The sequence below is a fragment of the Polypterus senegalus genome, chromosome 1 (assembly GCF_016835505.1).
Source record: "Polypterus senegalus isolate Bchr_013 chromosome 1, ASM1683550v1, whole genome shotgun sequence".
NCBI lineage: Eukaryota > Metazoa > Chordata > Cladistia > Polypteriformes > Polypteridae > Polypterus > Polypterus senegalus.
The window spans coordinates 313,804,836-313,820,672 of NC_053154.1; the positions used below are offsets into that span (position 1 = coordinate 313,804,836).

Genomic DNA, 15,837 nt, shown 5'->3' on the forward strand with positions numbered 1-15,837 from the left:
AAGCAGCCTGCTATCACATCTCCCTACCGCTGCAGAATGGGCACAAAGTTTTCTAAGCTCAAGTCTGTTTACCTGTGTCAGAGTTGTATAGACTAGAGTAAATACTATATTGTTATTTGGAATACATGCATTTCATATGTGTTCCGTGTCTACAACAATCTATGTAAACACATTGTTAAAACAGAAACATTTTTCATGTTTTAGTAATAACTAGCAAAATACCTGTGCCTCGCATCGGAGAAGTAGTGTGTTAAAGAAGCAATGAAAAAGAAAAGGAAACATTTTGAAAATAACGTAACATGATTGTCAATGTAATTGTTTTGTCACTGTTGTGAGTGATGAGTGTTGTTGTCATATATATATATATATATATATATATATATATATATATATATATATATATATATATATATATATATATTTACACACACACATAAACATATATATATATACATATCTATACATATACACATATATACATATATATACATACACATATATATATCTACATATATACACATACATATGCATACACACATACATACATACACACACATACATACACACAAATACATATATATATATATACATACATATCTACATATATACACACACAGCTATTTCGTATCAGTGCTATACGCTGCTTGTTAAAACGGATGACTCCCGCTCTTACGTGCAAGTCTGCGTGGATATTATGAACTATCGTATTTGTTCAAGTTCTATTTAAATTTTAAATAGAAGGAATTTTTATTTAGTCGACAGAAATATCTTTGGTAGGAATGGTAAAAACAGACAGGAATATTATTCCTGAATAAATCAACTCAAACCTTAAACAACTTATAATATTTTGCTCTCCATAAAAATATATCCTGTCTAAATTATACAAGTTAGAAATAAAGTAAACGTTAAAAGAACAAACATTCAAATTTCTTTACTCTTATGTAATTTTATATAAAAATAAACTTAGATTTTAAATATCCCAAAAGATTTTGCTCTCCATAAAAATATATCCTGTCAAAATTATACAAATTCAAATATGAACATGCTGCATAACAAAACCTGGAAATATAAATAAAATGTGTTCCTTTCAGCAATAACAAATCAAATCATTCAGTTGTCTTTGCTCATATGTCATTTTAGAGCTGGACGCCTGGCATCTTTTTGGCACAGGTTCGTTTCTGTTTGGTGTGAGGTTCTGTGTTGTGGAGATTCTCAGGATGGATTGCAGGTGCTCATCAGTGAGGCGACTCCTGTGTGCTGTTTTGTTAGTCTTTATCACTGAGAAGAGCTTCTCACACAGATATGTGCTACCAAACATGCACAAGGTTCGAGCCGCATGTAGACGGACTTTTTGTTCTTCAAAGTCACCAAAGCGCCGTGCAAACTCAGTGCGCCAGTTTATCAGCAAAGTGCGATTTGGGAACACCGTAGTGACGACTTGGTTTAACATTACTTGGCAACAGGGTTGCACTGGTGCATTTGTGTCTCCCATAAAAGCAGCTTCACTTGAAATCACTTTGTGATTGTGCACGGGTAAAACGTCCGCTGAAGTGTCAGATTCTTATTTAATTCTTCTGCTTTCTGTATCTTCTGCATTGCATTCAGGTTACCCTGATGTTTTGTCTCATAGTGCCGCCTTAGATTAAATTCTGTAATTACAGCCACATTAGCTCCACAAATGAGACACACGGGTTCAGTAAACATATACTCAGCCTCCCATCGGTTTTAAAGGCTCTATTTTCAGAATCAACTTTTCTCTTCAGCATCGTGAGCTAGCTTCGCAATAACTTGCAGCATCATAAGCTAGACTTGATTAACGGTAAGTGTTCGCAAGGCAGCTGAAGCGCTGCATTATGGGATCTGTAGTTTATTGTGTTACCAGCGCTTCATATACCCGGCCATTAATAACAATAATACAGTATATAAAATGATCTGGGTCGGATATAATTACACGCGGGCGGATGTGGCCCGCGCCCTTGAGTTTGACACATATGGACTAAATAGAACTTGAAAAGATATATTTTTTCAAATGTGATCGCAATTCAGATAGAGTTGACGCACTACAGCCTGCATGCCTCAATAAGTCATCCTCCCTGCTCTTACTTTTTACCGCTCATCTAATGAATACACTGAGTATGGCTTTACCAAAACAATCATTGATGGCTAATAAAGTATCCATTATTCGAGTATGTAGATCGGGATATATATATACATATATATATATACCCGCGTATCGCAGCGAGAAGTAGTGTGTTAAAAAGCTAGAAAAGAAAAGGGAACATTTTAAAAATAACGTAACATGACTGTCAATATACAGTATTTGTTTTGTGAGTGTTACTGAGTGTTGCTGTCATCAAGGATTTGATTATCATTATTTCTTTCAATCAGGTTCGTATTTGTAGGATGTGTTGTGTTCAAGTTACATTCCGTGTTTGTCAATCGCTGTAAAGATGACAGGTTTCATTCATCGATTCGCTTCTTACTGCATCAATAAACAGCTCGTCTTCTTCTTTATCTGAGACCTGACACACTGCATGCACGGGTTTTTTACACTGTCTTCCTTTAGCGGACATTGACTTTTTCCACGTGTGCTTTGTTTCCGCAGTAGCTGGATTTATGAATATGCTTGTATGTATCAGACGCTTCATATTTTTGCTGCCTTTTCAATTGTGTAATTCGGTTTTGTTCAGCTTTTGGAACTGTTGCTTTTATCTGTGCACTGCGCCAGTTCACGTGAGCCGCGGTGTACATGCATCGAAGGTTCCCAGCTGTGCTGGTGCCATCTCGCTATGTCCATGGCTGTATTTAATGTTACCTTAGTCCTGGCACTTAAAACTTTCTCTGGCAGTTTCGCTGAGTTTGTGTCAAACACCACCCTGACCATCTCATCTTCCTCTCCATAAGCACAGTCCTTCACCCGTGAATATTTAGTGGAGTTTGCTATTGGATTGCCGCTGACGGACGGCCTTATATGGGCAGGCACTAAATTACAAACGCCAGCGCAGCCTGTCTATGAACTTAATTTAAAGTGTAGGTTTACATCGTGCTTTGTTTCCGAAGTAGCAGAACTCATGAATATGGTTGTATATGTCACTCGCTCACTTCTTATTGTTTCGCTGCCTTCTCAATTATATAATGCATGTTTTCTTCAGCGCTTTTTTGAGGTCTTCCTGGTTTTCTATGTACTGCGTGATTACGGGGAGGCGTGATGATGTCACACGAAACTCCCCACGGCGTTCAAGATCATCTCCATTACAGTAAATGGAGAAAAACAGCTTCCAGTTATGACCATTACGCATAGAATTTCGATATAAAACCTGCCCAACTTTTGTAAGGAAGCTGTAAGGAATGAACCTGCCAAATTTCAGCCTTCTACCTACACGGGAAGTTTGAGAATTAGTGATGAGTCAGTGAGTGAGTGAGTGAGTGAGTGAGTGAGTGAGGGCTTTGCCTTTTATTAGTATAGATTGACAAAATGTAGACATGAAGTGTAAAATATAACAGAATAAGTGCGCTTCTATTCAAGAATATAACTGCAGAAAAAGAACCCGCGTTAGGGTGCGACGTTGACACGCCTTTGATATGACCGCTTTGGTGGTGCAACAGTAAGAACTGCTGATTGGTAATTAAAAGTTCACGGGTTCGACCCCACACGGCTCCCTTTTGAGAAGTGAGCTGCTCTTACTCTTACTATTTTAGAATAAAAACATACATTTGATTTGAGTCTGTAACAGCTGGTGTAAATTTATGGTACTTGTAAAGGTTAGCTTTCTTTTTGTTTTATTCAGTTTTATTCTCCCAGTCATGTTCACGCTCCCCCCGAACCTGCTGTTTTCACATAAAGATGTCCTATAACAGAGGTGAACTGAGGATTCTACATCAGAGAAAGAATGCACGTTGCACTTTTGCTGTTGTTGTATTCTATCGGATGCATTCAAGGTGGAGGTGGGATTACATCAGAGCCCTTTCTTATTTGCAATGATGATGAACAGGTTGACAGATGAAATTAGAGAGGAGTCCCCGTGGACTATGATGTTTGCTGATGATATTGTGATCTGTACCAAGTAGGGAGGAGGTTGAGGAGACTCTGGAGAGGTGGAGAGGAATGAAGGTCAGTAGGAACAAGAGAGGGAGGTCAGTGGAATGGTGAGGATGCAAGGAGTAGAGTTGGTGAAGGTGGACAAGTTTAAATACTTGGGATCAACAGTACAGAGTAATGAGGGATTGTGGAAGAGAGGTAAAGAAGAGAGTGCAGGCAGGGTGGAATGGGTGGAGAAGAGTGTCAGGAGTGATTTGTGACAGACGGGTATTAGATAAAGTGAAAGGGAAGGTCTACAGGACGGTAGTGAGACCAGCTATGTTATATGGGTTGGAGACGTTGGCACGGACCAGAAAGCAGCAGACAGAGCTGGAGGTGGCAGAGTTGAAGATGTTAAGATTTGCATTGGGTGTGACGAGGATGGATAGGATTAGAAATGAGGACAATAGAGGATCACCTCATGTTGGATGGTTTGGAGATAAAGTCAGAGAGGCGAGATTGCGTTGGTTTGGACATGTGCAGAGCAGAGATGCTGGGCATGTTGGGAGAAGGATGCTAAGGATAGACCTGCCAGACAAGAGGAGAAGAGGAAAGCCTAAGAGGAGGGTTATGGATGTGGTGACAGAGGACATGAAGATTGTGGGCGTATCAGAGCAGATGATGTAAACAGATGATCTGCTGTGGTAAACCCTAATGGGAGCGGCCGAAAGAAGAAGAAGAAGAATAGCAAAAAGGTCAGAATACTTGTGTCGGTGTGGTATTTCAGATTTTTATTTTTAATAAATTTGCAAAAAATCCTAAAATCCTGTTTTTCCTTGAAATGAATTGAAATGATTTTAGCACAAGACTGCAACACAACAAAATGTGAAAAAACGTAAAGGGGTCAGAAGACTTTCTGAAGCTATTGTATCTCAGTGCCAGTTTACGCAGCACAATTGGCTCAGGTACTTCAGGCAGGACAAGTTTATTGTCATGTACTTTACATCATGAAATACAGGGGCCGCCATAATGTTTGGGACAAAGGCATATTTTTTCTTGGTTTACACCTCTGCTCCAGAGTTTGAAATTACAAATCAAACAATTCAGACATCGTGATTAAAGTGCACACTACAGACCTCCATTTAAGGGCATCTGCATACATTTTGTTCCCACCATATTGAAATGACAGCACTTTTTCTACACGGGCCCCCCATTTCAGAGCACCACAATGCCTGGCACCACAGGGAGTTTGTAATCACCCTTTTGAGTCTGTAGTTGCCATTGTTCAATATGAGGACAAGAGCTGTGGCAATGAAAGTCAAAGAAGCCATCATGAGGTGGAAAAACAAGAATCAAACCATTGGAGACTTCAGGAAAAACTTAGCATGACCAAAATCAACTGTCTGGAATATCATGAAGAAGAAAGAACACACTGGTGAGCTCAGTCATCACAAAAGGACTGGTGGACCAAGGAAGACCTCCACTGCTGAGGACAGAAGAATCCTCAGCTATGAGAAAAAAAAAGGCCCCAAATGTCTGTCCAATAGATCAGAGATAGTCTTTAGGAGGCCAATGTGGACGTATCAGAGATGACATTCATTTTGCTCTACAACTTGTTCTTCCTAGTCAAAGGTTTTACAATTCCTTCACCTAGATTGGTATTTAGTTTTGATATATTTAAGAATTTGGCCAGGCCAGTTTGGGCCCGAGTAGGCCGATACCTCCCTGTGGAGTTGGGAAGGTCACCCTGCTTGGTGTGAGGTCAGTTCGAGACCACTAGGAAGGCCTGGCCTGATTTTATACAGCCTTTAGGAGGCCTCACAATCCTTCTTGAATTATGACTGTTACGACTGAAGTTGATAACTGATTTTGTGTGAGAAATTTGAAACAGATTTTTACAATCTATATGTCATTTGGAGTTTTTCTTTCGACCCAAGGAATCTGATTCTTTCTGTCACATGTTTTGAGAATGTTTTGCTTTTTTAATGTCTTCCTGTGATGCCATTTTGCTTTATTCACAGGTGCCACCATTTTGTCATCAGTTGTTGTTGCTATGGCAAATTACCCTTAACCACATGGGAGTGCCCCAAATGTGATGTCATTGGCACATTCATATAAAGGCTGGTTTGTGTGCTCTCAAGACATCAAAAAATAAACACATATAGGCTTTTGCTCATTTAGCATCCCTTGATTGCAAGTTACGTGCTTCTTCATCTCTCCCTCGATCTGCGTGCCTAATCTTACCGGCAACAGCAGGATGCTTCTTGACATACATTAAGTCATTACTGGCTTCCTGTGACCCTAAACTGTGTGGATTCAATTTACCCCACAACACATACAGGATTATTTTGAAATATACCAACAACTTTTATTCAGTTCTTGTCACTCGATCGCACATACTGCATATTCATCCTTACTGTACTCCTCACTAGCTGTCAAAGGACATCCACGGAGTATGCACAAGCACGATGATACCCACCTCATCTGGGAATATCTTTTGCATAATAACTTGAAACATTTGTGAAATAATACAACGATCATTACAAAACACCACAAGATTTTTGCAAAATAACATTTCTTTTATGAAATAATGCAAATAGTTTTTTTTTAAAGTGGCAGTAATAAGCTTCAGTAAGCAATAGAGAGATGAGCATCAGAGCAGAAAGGAGCTCTGTTAGGCACACAATGACTTGTTAACATTGAGAAATGTGAAGGAGACTTATGACATAAGGCCTTGAGGATACAAAATAAAATGTTTAAAGGAACGGGCTTTAGGAAAGGTTGGGGGGGACTGTCATGAATTACTTAAAAATAGAGTGCTACAGGATGTTATTCGCAACATTAATGTGTCAAAAGGTGAACAGCTGAGGTCCGTAGCACTCAGGATAAGGCTTCTCTGGCTGACCACTAGGTCAGGAGTTACCCTAATACAAACAAGAGAGGCTAAGAACAGTGGAAATTTGAATTTTAATAGCAGTGAAACTAAGATAAAGGCAAATTCATGTAATGGTCTTTAAATGGAGGTACACAGATTTACAAATGGCTTTTACTGTAGTGGAGCATTAAAAGAGATTTCTGAATCACACAACACACCCAGATTAGCCATAGAACTCAAATTGGTCTTATTGTTATCTAAGATCAAAGTATTGACAAACTGCACTATTAAAACTAATAGCTAACTAGATAGATAGAAAGGCAATATAGACAGACAGACAGACAGACAGACAGACAGACAGACAGACAGACAGATAGATAGATAGATAGATAGATAGATAGATAGATAGATAGATAGATAGATAGATAGATAGATAGATAGATAGATAGATAGATAGATAGATAGATAGATAGATAGATAGATAGATAGATAGATAGGAAAGGCACTATATTAGATAGATAGATAGATAGATAGATAGATAGATAGATAGATAGATAGATAGATAGATAGATAGGAAAGGCACTATATTCAGACAGACAGATAGATAGATAGATAGATAGATAGATAGATAGATAGATAGATAGATAGATAGATAGATAGATAGATAGATAGATAGGAAAGGCACTATATACAAACAGACAGACAGATAGAACGGCACTATAATAAATAGATAGATAGATATGAAAGGCACTATATTAGATAGATAGATAGATAGATAGATAGATAGATAGATAGATAGATAATGTACAAAAGGTAAAATTAATGTCATACCTTAAACCACATCAGTCTAGTGTTGGGGTCTCTAAGCTCAAGGATGGTGTCAAAAATGACTGTGGTGTCCACCTTGGCCTCAATATCCTCAAGCGGTTTCAGAACTTTGACCATCTGAATACGGCAATCAGTAAAATAGACAGCAAAAAAAACAAACAATTCAATAAATACAACAAGATCAATCATCAATAAATAATATTTTTATATTGTTAAAAGCAACAATAAACTAAACAGTATTATTTTAATGAAACAGATAGACACTGTAGGTATACAGGTCTTCTGATTTTTTTAGCCCTTAATGTCTCAGCCATGCTAAGCTTTTCTTATCCAAGAGCTCCCACGCCCTAATGTACTAATGGCTAATTTTTGACCACCACTAATTCTTTTTCCATAAAATGCTCACCTGTCTTCCATAAATGCCTTATACTTTTAAAATATTCTCATCACCAGTACAGGATGTTGTAAACACACACGTGTGATGCGACTTCTCGTACCTCCACATCCACTTTCTTCTTCATCTCCTTCAGCTTCTTCAAGATTCCTCGGAAGTCGGTGAAGCCATATTCTGCACAGATCTTCTCGTAGTCTTTCTTGTCTGCACCTGAAAGAATCTTCAGCATCTCCTCCTCAGTGATCGGTCGCTTTTCCGCTTTCGGGGCAGGGGCACTTCTGTGAGAGTCAAGAAAAGAGGAAATCTCATCAGGAAGTTCATCCATCCATTTATTCTGCCAGCTTATACATCTCATGGTTATGGGAAGCCAATACATTGCTTGTGTTTATAATGGCCATTACAGCTTAAAATGGTGGATTTTTAATTAAATTTTCTCATATGGCTGTAAAGTTCCATTTTCAGCATCAGTTTTCTTCAGTGTCCTAATGGTCAACTCCCTTAGCTTATCCTCAACTAGTCATTTTACATGCTAATGAGTTATTAGAGAAACCTTTGTAATTGCATTAGCACTACTGAAACCTGATATTCCATTCACATGAGTTACAAGGTCCTGATGATCCTAAAGTTCAGTTCTGGGATCAAAAATGGCCAAAATGTGACTTGGGGACTTCTACATCATACAGGCTTGAGCATATTTGTAGATGATGAAATGTAATGCCAGTAAATGTTAAGTATTACCTATAGGAAGTAAAAATGTGAGGTTTGAATACACAATGGGAGGTCTCATTATCAAAAGAACACCTTATGAGAAGGATTTAGGGGGTCCTGGTGGTCTTGACACTATCAACTGCCAGACAGTGTGCAGAAGCAGAAGCCATTAAGAAGGCTCACAGAATGTCAGGTTATATAGCGCCTTGATGTGTGGAGTACAAGTCACGGGAGGGTCTGCTCAACCTTTATAACACACTGGTGAGGCCTCATCTGGAGTCCTGTGTGCAGTGTTGGTCTCCAGGCTACAAAAAGGACATAACAGTGCTAAAAAAGTTCCAGAGAAGAGCGACTAGGCTGAGTCCACGACTACAGGGGATGAGTTATGAAGAAAGATTTTACAGTTTAAGGAAAAGAAGATTAAGAGGAGACCTGACTGAAGTGTTTAAAATTATGATGTGAATTAGTCCAGTGGATCGAGATGGTGAGTTTAAAATGAGTTCATCAAGAACACGGGAACACAGCTGGAAACTTGTTCACATTAGGAAACATTACGAAGTTTTTCCTTACACAAAGAACCACATACAGTTGGAATAAACGACCAAGTAGTGTGTTGGACAGAAGGACTTTAGGGACCTTCAAAACTTGGCTTGATGTTATTTTACTAAAAGAATGAAGTGGACAGGACTGGTAAGCTTTGTTGCACTGAATGGTCTATTATCATGTTGATTGTTCTCATGCTCTAAAAATGAAATAGCTTGACCTCATGGTTTGGTTTTCATCGTGGAGGTATCTTTGCGGGCGTCTTCCTGATATGACATGAGATCTCTCCCAGTTTGTATTATATAGAGCTGTACTGTGGACTTTACACCATGTTGAGACATTCCTAATGAATATTGTCCCACCTTTGACAAGGCATTTTGTACATTTTGGTGACTTTTTGGATTAACTGTTTAATGGCTGGATATTTTTTCCAAAGTACTGTTTTCTGAAAGGGGTGGATTGGTGGCGCAGTGGGTAACACTGCTGCCTCACAGTTAGGAGACCCGGGTTCGCTTCCCGGGTCCTCCCTGTGTGGAGTTTGCATGTTCTTCCCATGTCTGCGTGGGTTCCCCCCCCCCACAGTCCAAAGTCATGCAGGTTAGGTGCATTGGTGATTCTAAATTGTCCCTAGTGTGTGGATGTGTGTGCCCTGCAGTGGGTTGGCATCCTGCCTGGGGTTTGTTTTCTGCCTTGCGCCCTGTGTTGACTGGGATTGGCTACAGCAGACCCCCATGACCCTGTAGTTAGGATGTAGCGGGTTGGATAATAGATGGATGTTTTCTGAAAAGCACACATAAAACAATATAAAACGTCTGTTACTGCGTGCTGTGGCTACTGTCGGTGCCTGTTTGTCATCTTTGGCTGTCTGGGGGCGGCTCGATTGCCAGCAGGAATGCATGGAGGTCCGGCTGCCTAGCTGTCTTTATGTGGCAGGTGGGCATCGGTGGCAGTGACAGTGTGACGCACTCTGCATTGTACCTCTTGTCATTGTTTGTGGTGCTCCTCCCAGGCGAACGTTGCCATAGGAGCATCAGCCACTCGAACGTGTTCAGCACCATGATCAGCTGATGCTGGTGTGTCACTTTTGTTTATCAAACAATATATATAAGTGCTTTTACTACGTTCTTTACATTTTAGGGGTTGTGCTCATAAACAGTAATTTGCCCTCAAAAAACAAATTAATAACACAAATTTAGTGTTGGCAGATTTGTATTCAGCAGTGAAGCAATGCTGTTTCACCATACTGTACATGTACACATCGTATTACTTGGGAGATGTGCTTCAAGCACCAAAAACCCTAAATACATTTTATGTTAGTATTAACAAATGGAGCATGGATGATGTTGACAAGTCAAACAGTCACTTCGTTTGAAACTTGCACCGATTTTTACTTTCTCATTTACTAAGTATAGGGAAAGTATTGTAATCATTAGTGATGAGCGAGCATTCTCGGCCAAACATGTGTTCGGCTTGAGCATCGCTATGCTCGGAGTATGGCACTACTCGAACGAGCACCACATGTGCTTGTGCGCCATGCTGGAGTCTCTGCCCCGCACATTTTGCGGGTTGGAGACAGCCAATCAAGGGGCAGGTAAGTACTGCCTTCACTGTAATGCCAGTAGCCATGTCAGGTGCTGGCATTACAGTACAGTGATTGGCTGGCCGGAACACGACATCTGGTGCTATATATGCAGGCACTGGCATATAATGTTTTAGAGCGTCAGCTCATCTGCAGGCACTGGCATATAATGTTTTAGAGCGTCATTTTTCCTGTTAAATTGCTTTTTTGGGGGGGGGGGTTTGGGCGTGTTTTTGTAAAAGTGGCGTACAACTTGGACAAACTGGTTCCCAGCATCGACTTGGGAGTCCAAGATGCATCCAGACATCATCCCCATGCTGTTCCAGGTCCATTTGGGTGGTGTTTCTGTCACTTTCTGACCTTTTCCAATGGACCAGGCACCCTCCCCACTCCAGAGCTGGGGGTGCCTGGTTGTCTCCCATTGACTTACATTATACTCGGGTGCTCGGTAGAGCACAAGAATATCGCGATGTGTTCGGACCGAACACCCGAACACTTTGGTGCTCACTCATCACTAGTAATCATCCAAAAATTCAATGTTGAGATTTTGATGAATCTCGAAGTTTTAGACCTCCCTGAGTCCGAAAATACCATTCCTGGAATTATTTCTGTGTGTGTGTGTGAACTTGATATGCTAAATAACTTGAGTACGCTTTCATTTATGTCAACCAAATTTTCCATACAAGTGTTAGGAACAAAGCATAGATTTCTATCAACTTTTTGGCTATTTCTGCTAACCGGAAGTGGTACTTTACCTTTTATTCTTGCAGCTGCAGAGTCCGATTTATTCAACTTTACTTGCATAATAATTGTTCAAGATATTATTAATTTGATTAGATTTGTTGTCGATGGTTCTTTAATGTACATAATATAAAAATCTAATCAATGTCTTGCGGTTTACTCCTCAAATATCCATCCCCATATCTGAGTATAAGAGAAAGTCGAGGGGAGACCACTCCCGATTTTTAATTGTTGTCGTCACTGCCACTGTGCCCATATGTGTAAGTGGGTGCATGCGAGGTGCTTTCACCCGTAACCCTAAACTGTATCCATCAGTTACAAAATGGATGGATGCGTGGACGAACAGGTATAGATGTGCTCATTACAGTCAAAGAACGACTGCGACACTGTATTAAAAGCGACGAACCCCCCCTTCCCCGTAATTTTAATCTGCTGTAACAAACAGCGGGACGCTGCAAGCTAAACAGTTACAACTCGCATCCGAGGCTGAGCGCATCTGATTACGCTCTCAAAGCTGCACACGCCCGTGTACAAACTGCCTGAAGAAGGGACCTGAATTGCCTCGAATGCTTGCACATTGTCATCTGTTCGGTTTGTCAATAAAAGGGGTTACAGTGGAACCTCGGTTTGCGAGTAACTTGGTTTCTGAGTGTTTTGCAAGACGAGCTAAATTTTTTAATAAATTTTGACTTGATAAACGAGCGATGTCTTGCAATACGAGTAGTATGGATACACTTTGTCTGCTGAGCATCATGTGATCACAACTGAGCTGATGGTTCTTCTCCCTCCTTATTGCTCGCTCACTCGCGCACCCGTCCGTCTGTCTGTCTCTTTCTCTCTCTCTCTTTCTCTCTCTTCTTCTCTCTCTTGCTCGCTCACACTCGCGTCTCTCTCTCTCTCTCAGGCAATCGTCTCCTATTCTCCATCTAAGTCTGCGTGCCTCACTCATATAGTCAACATCCGTACGAGCTTATACCGTTTACTACAGCATTGTGACCGTGTGTGTGCTGTGAAGTGCGAGTCCCCGTCTTGCACCCCAAAACACAAAGCCGAATCTCAGAACTTTAACAACACCAGCTTTATTCAGCTTGAAACAGCAACAGCGTGGTTATTTATTGTAGCGGGATCTTTATAATGTTCCTTGTATCGACCATTGATGGCAGGCGCTTATAGCATGCCTGCGATGTTTTTGGATACGCTTATACGGCGAACTACTGCAGCGCTGGGAGACTGCCAATGCTTTGGGACGCTCTTCCACGTGTCGTCCCGTTGCGTGGAATCCCACAAGAGTTTAGAAACTCACTCACACCAGCCATGATTCTTTTTAAGTGCAGTTTAATTTGTTTTATGTATTTTTACTTTATATTTTGTATCAATCATTTTTATATGAATAGTTTTAGGTTGTGTAACAAATCATCTGAGTTTCCATTATTTCTTATGGGGAAATTCACTTTGATATACGAGTGCTTTGGACTGTGAGCACGTTTCCGGAACGAATTATGCTCACAAACCGAGGTGCCACTGTATTTTGCCTAACGGCTAACACGGTACAACACCCTACTACTTAAGTAACTCGTAAAGGGATAAAGCTGGCAATTACAAAATCCTGTATGCGTCTGTGTGTTGTTTTTTTTTTAATTTTTCATTAATTAGCATGTTTTCCCCAATCGCACGCCGAAATTCTCAAACACACTGCATCACATTGCTGTTTTTCTTTAGATACGGTGCTGTATTATCGCCACTGTTCGGCCTTTTTCTTGTGTTTAGTTTTTACTCACATTTTTTCTCACATATTCTTGTGCTATCCAGTTATTCGTATATTTGTGGTCACACAAGAGTGCATTAGCGACTTTACTATCGAAGCAGCACACTTATAATAAACCGACGCACTTGGCGCGTTAGTATTAGCAGGATGCTAAGGATGGAGCTGCCAGGCAAGAGAAAAAGAGGAAGGCCTAAGAGAAGGTTTATGGATGTGGTGAGTGAGGACATACAGGTGATGGGTGTGACAGAGCAAGATGATGAGGACAGAAAGATATGGAAGAAGATGATCTGCTGTGGTAAACCCTAACAGGATCAGCCAAAAGAAGAAAAATACTTTTCAGGGTTTATTTGGTTACGTGGTCTATGTTTTTCCTAAAAGTTAAAGTGGCAACACTGCTCATCTCTAAATATATAAAATCCAACGTCTGTATGTCTGTCTGTCTGTTTTTCACGAGAGAACTACTTAACGGATTTAGATTGGGATTTTTTATATAATTTGTTAGAACATTCCGGTTGATTCTCTCATCGCTCTAAGTATCATAGTTCGCTTGTAGTACCGATTTATTTATGCAAATCCGAGAGACACGCAGTGGGCCGAGGCCCCCCTCACTCACACGACAGCCTCCGGGCGTATCTTACTTCCAATTAGCTAGCGAACGAGAGAACTACTTAACGGATTTAGATCGGGATTTTTTATATAATTTGTTTGAACATTCCGGTTGATTTTGTGACTTCTTTCATCGCTCTAAGTATCATAGTTCGCTTATAGTACCGATTTATTTATGCAAATCCGAGAGACACGAAGTGGGCCGAGGCCCCCCTCACTCACACGACAGCCCCGGGCGTATCTTACTTCCAATTAGCTAGCGAACGAGAGAACTACTTAATGGATTTTTATCTTTTTTTTTTTTCTACAATTTGCTTGAACATTCCGGTTGATTTTGTGACTTTACTTATCACGCTAAGAATTATAGTTTGCTTGCAGGAGTGATATATTCGCACTAATACAAGACTGAGGCAGTGGGCCGAGGGGAGAGGGAAGCGAGACGTTAGGAGTAGGGAGCCAGTCAGCGCCCTCCTCACTCACGCGCCAGCCTCCGTTTGAGTTGCTCTACCTCTGCGTGTTGGAGGGTACCTTGCCTCCGCTTAGTTAGCGATACCTTTTTGTTTATTGATTTTTAAAGTTTGCCCCGTTTCACTACTACGCAGGCAGAGCCATGGGGATGGCTAGTGTGTAAGTGCTTCCTACTGCTTGTCGCCCAGTCGTCTGTTTGTAACTTTTTCGTTTTGTTTAGTTTTCATCAACAATGATTTTAAAAGTGTTCATCCTGAATGCTGCATTTTAATTTAGTTTTTGTTTCATTTTATCGTCTCAGAAAAAATATCGTTGATGAGTATTTTTCCTTTTAGTTTTTATCAACAAAATGAACACTGATTAATTGTCAGCGTGTCGCCAGCCAGCTGAGCAAACCGAGGAGAAACACGAAACAATAGCAAGACTGGCTGAGGATTAGTTAAACTGGGTATTGACCTTCTTGTGTTCCTCACTGAGACGGTACTCAGACCTGAGGATCATCTCCTCTCAGTACCGCAGTCAGGTCTTGATCCGCCACTCGTGTGGTACTATTTCAGGTGCACCGACCCCTCATGTCTGATTTCTTCTTATTTTCTTTCTTTTTAACTTTGGCACACGCACTCAGCAGCTTGACATGCCCACACACTGCGGTGCTTCTCTGACCGACACTTGGCTTTATAAATGCAGTGGCTACCTTTGTCATCCATCTGCGGCTCCTCTGCCATTCTCTGAACAGCATCTTCCCATAGCTTGTGGAATTCTAAGGAGTTGTTCAGTCGCTTACCCGCATATAGCAGCTTACAATGGCAAACTTTTATTAAAAGAAACCAATCAAGATGACTAAATCACAGATCAGTTTCACTGACACACTTCTTACCTTTTCTTTAGCATCTTTTTAAAGTCCATCTGGGCACCTGCTGAACAGAAAAAGACAATGAGGAGCATTAACTACGCTTGGACTGAAACAGCAGCCGGGCGCCACAAATAAACTAAAGTCTTTATGCCAAGTTTATAATAATTCTTTACATTTATACAGAACTTTTCTCACTACGTAAAAAGCGTTAGAGTGGGGAGCCACTTCAGCCACCACTAATGTGCAGCATCCACCTGGATGAAGTGATGGCAGCCAATATTGTGCCAATACGCTCACCGCATATGAGCTGTTAGGTGGTGAAGTGGTGAGAGAAAGAGACAGGGGATGATTAGGGGGCCAGAATGACCAGGCCGTGGGAGGCAACTTAGTCAGGACCTCAGGATACATCCTACTCTTTATGAAGGATGCCCAGGGTATCTTTTATGACCACAGAGAGTC

At 40.7% G+C, this 15,837-nt stretch overlaps 1 protein-coding gene across 1 annotated transcript in view; it reads right to left on the minus strand.

Annotated features, from left to right (window-relative positions):
• LOC120515370 (immunoglobulin superfamily member 22-like) overlaps positions 1–15,837 on the minus strand; it is a 185,009-nt gene that overhangs the window by 116,574 nt on the left and 52,598 nt on the right. The window contains 3 exon segments of the mRNA XM_039736264.1: positions 7,725–7,838; positions 8,219–8,393; positions 15,403–15,439. Of these exon segments, the coding sequence (XP_039592198.1) occupies positions 7,725–7,838; positions 8,219–8,393; positions 15,403–15,439 (326 nt within the window).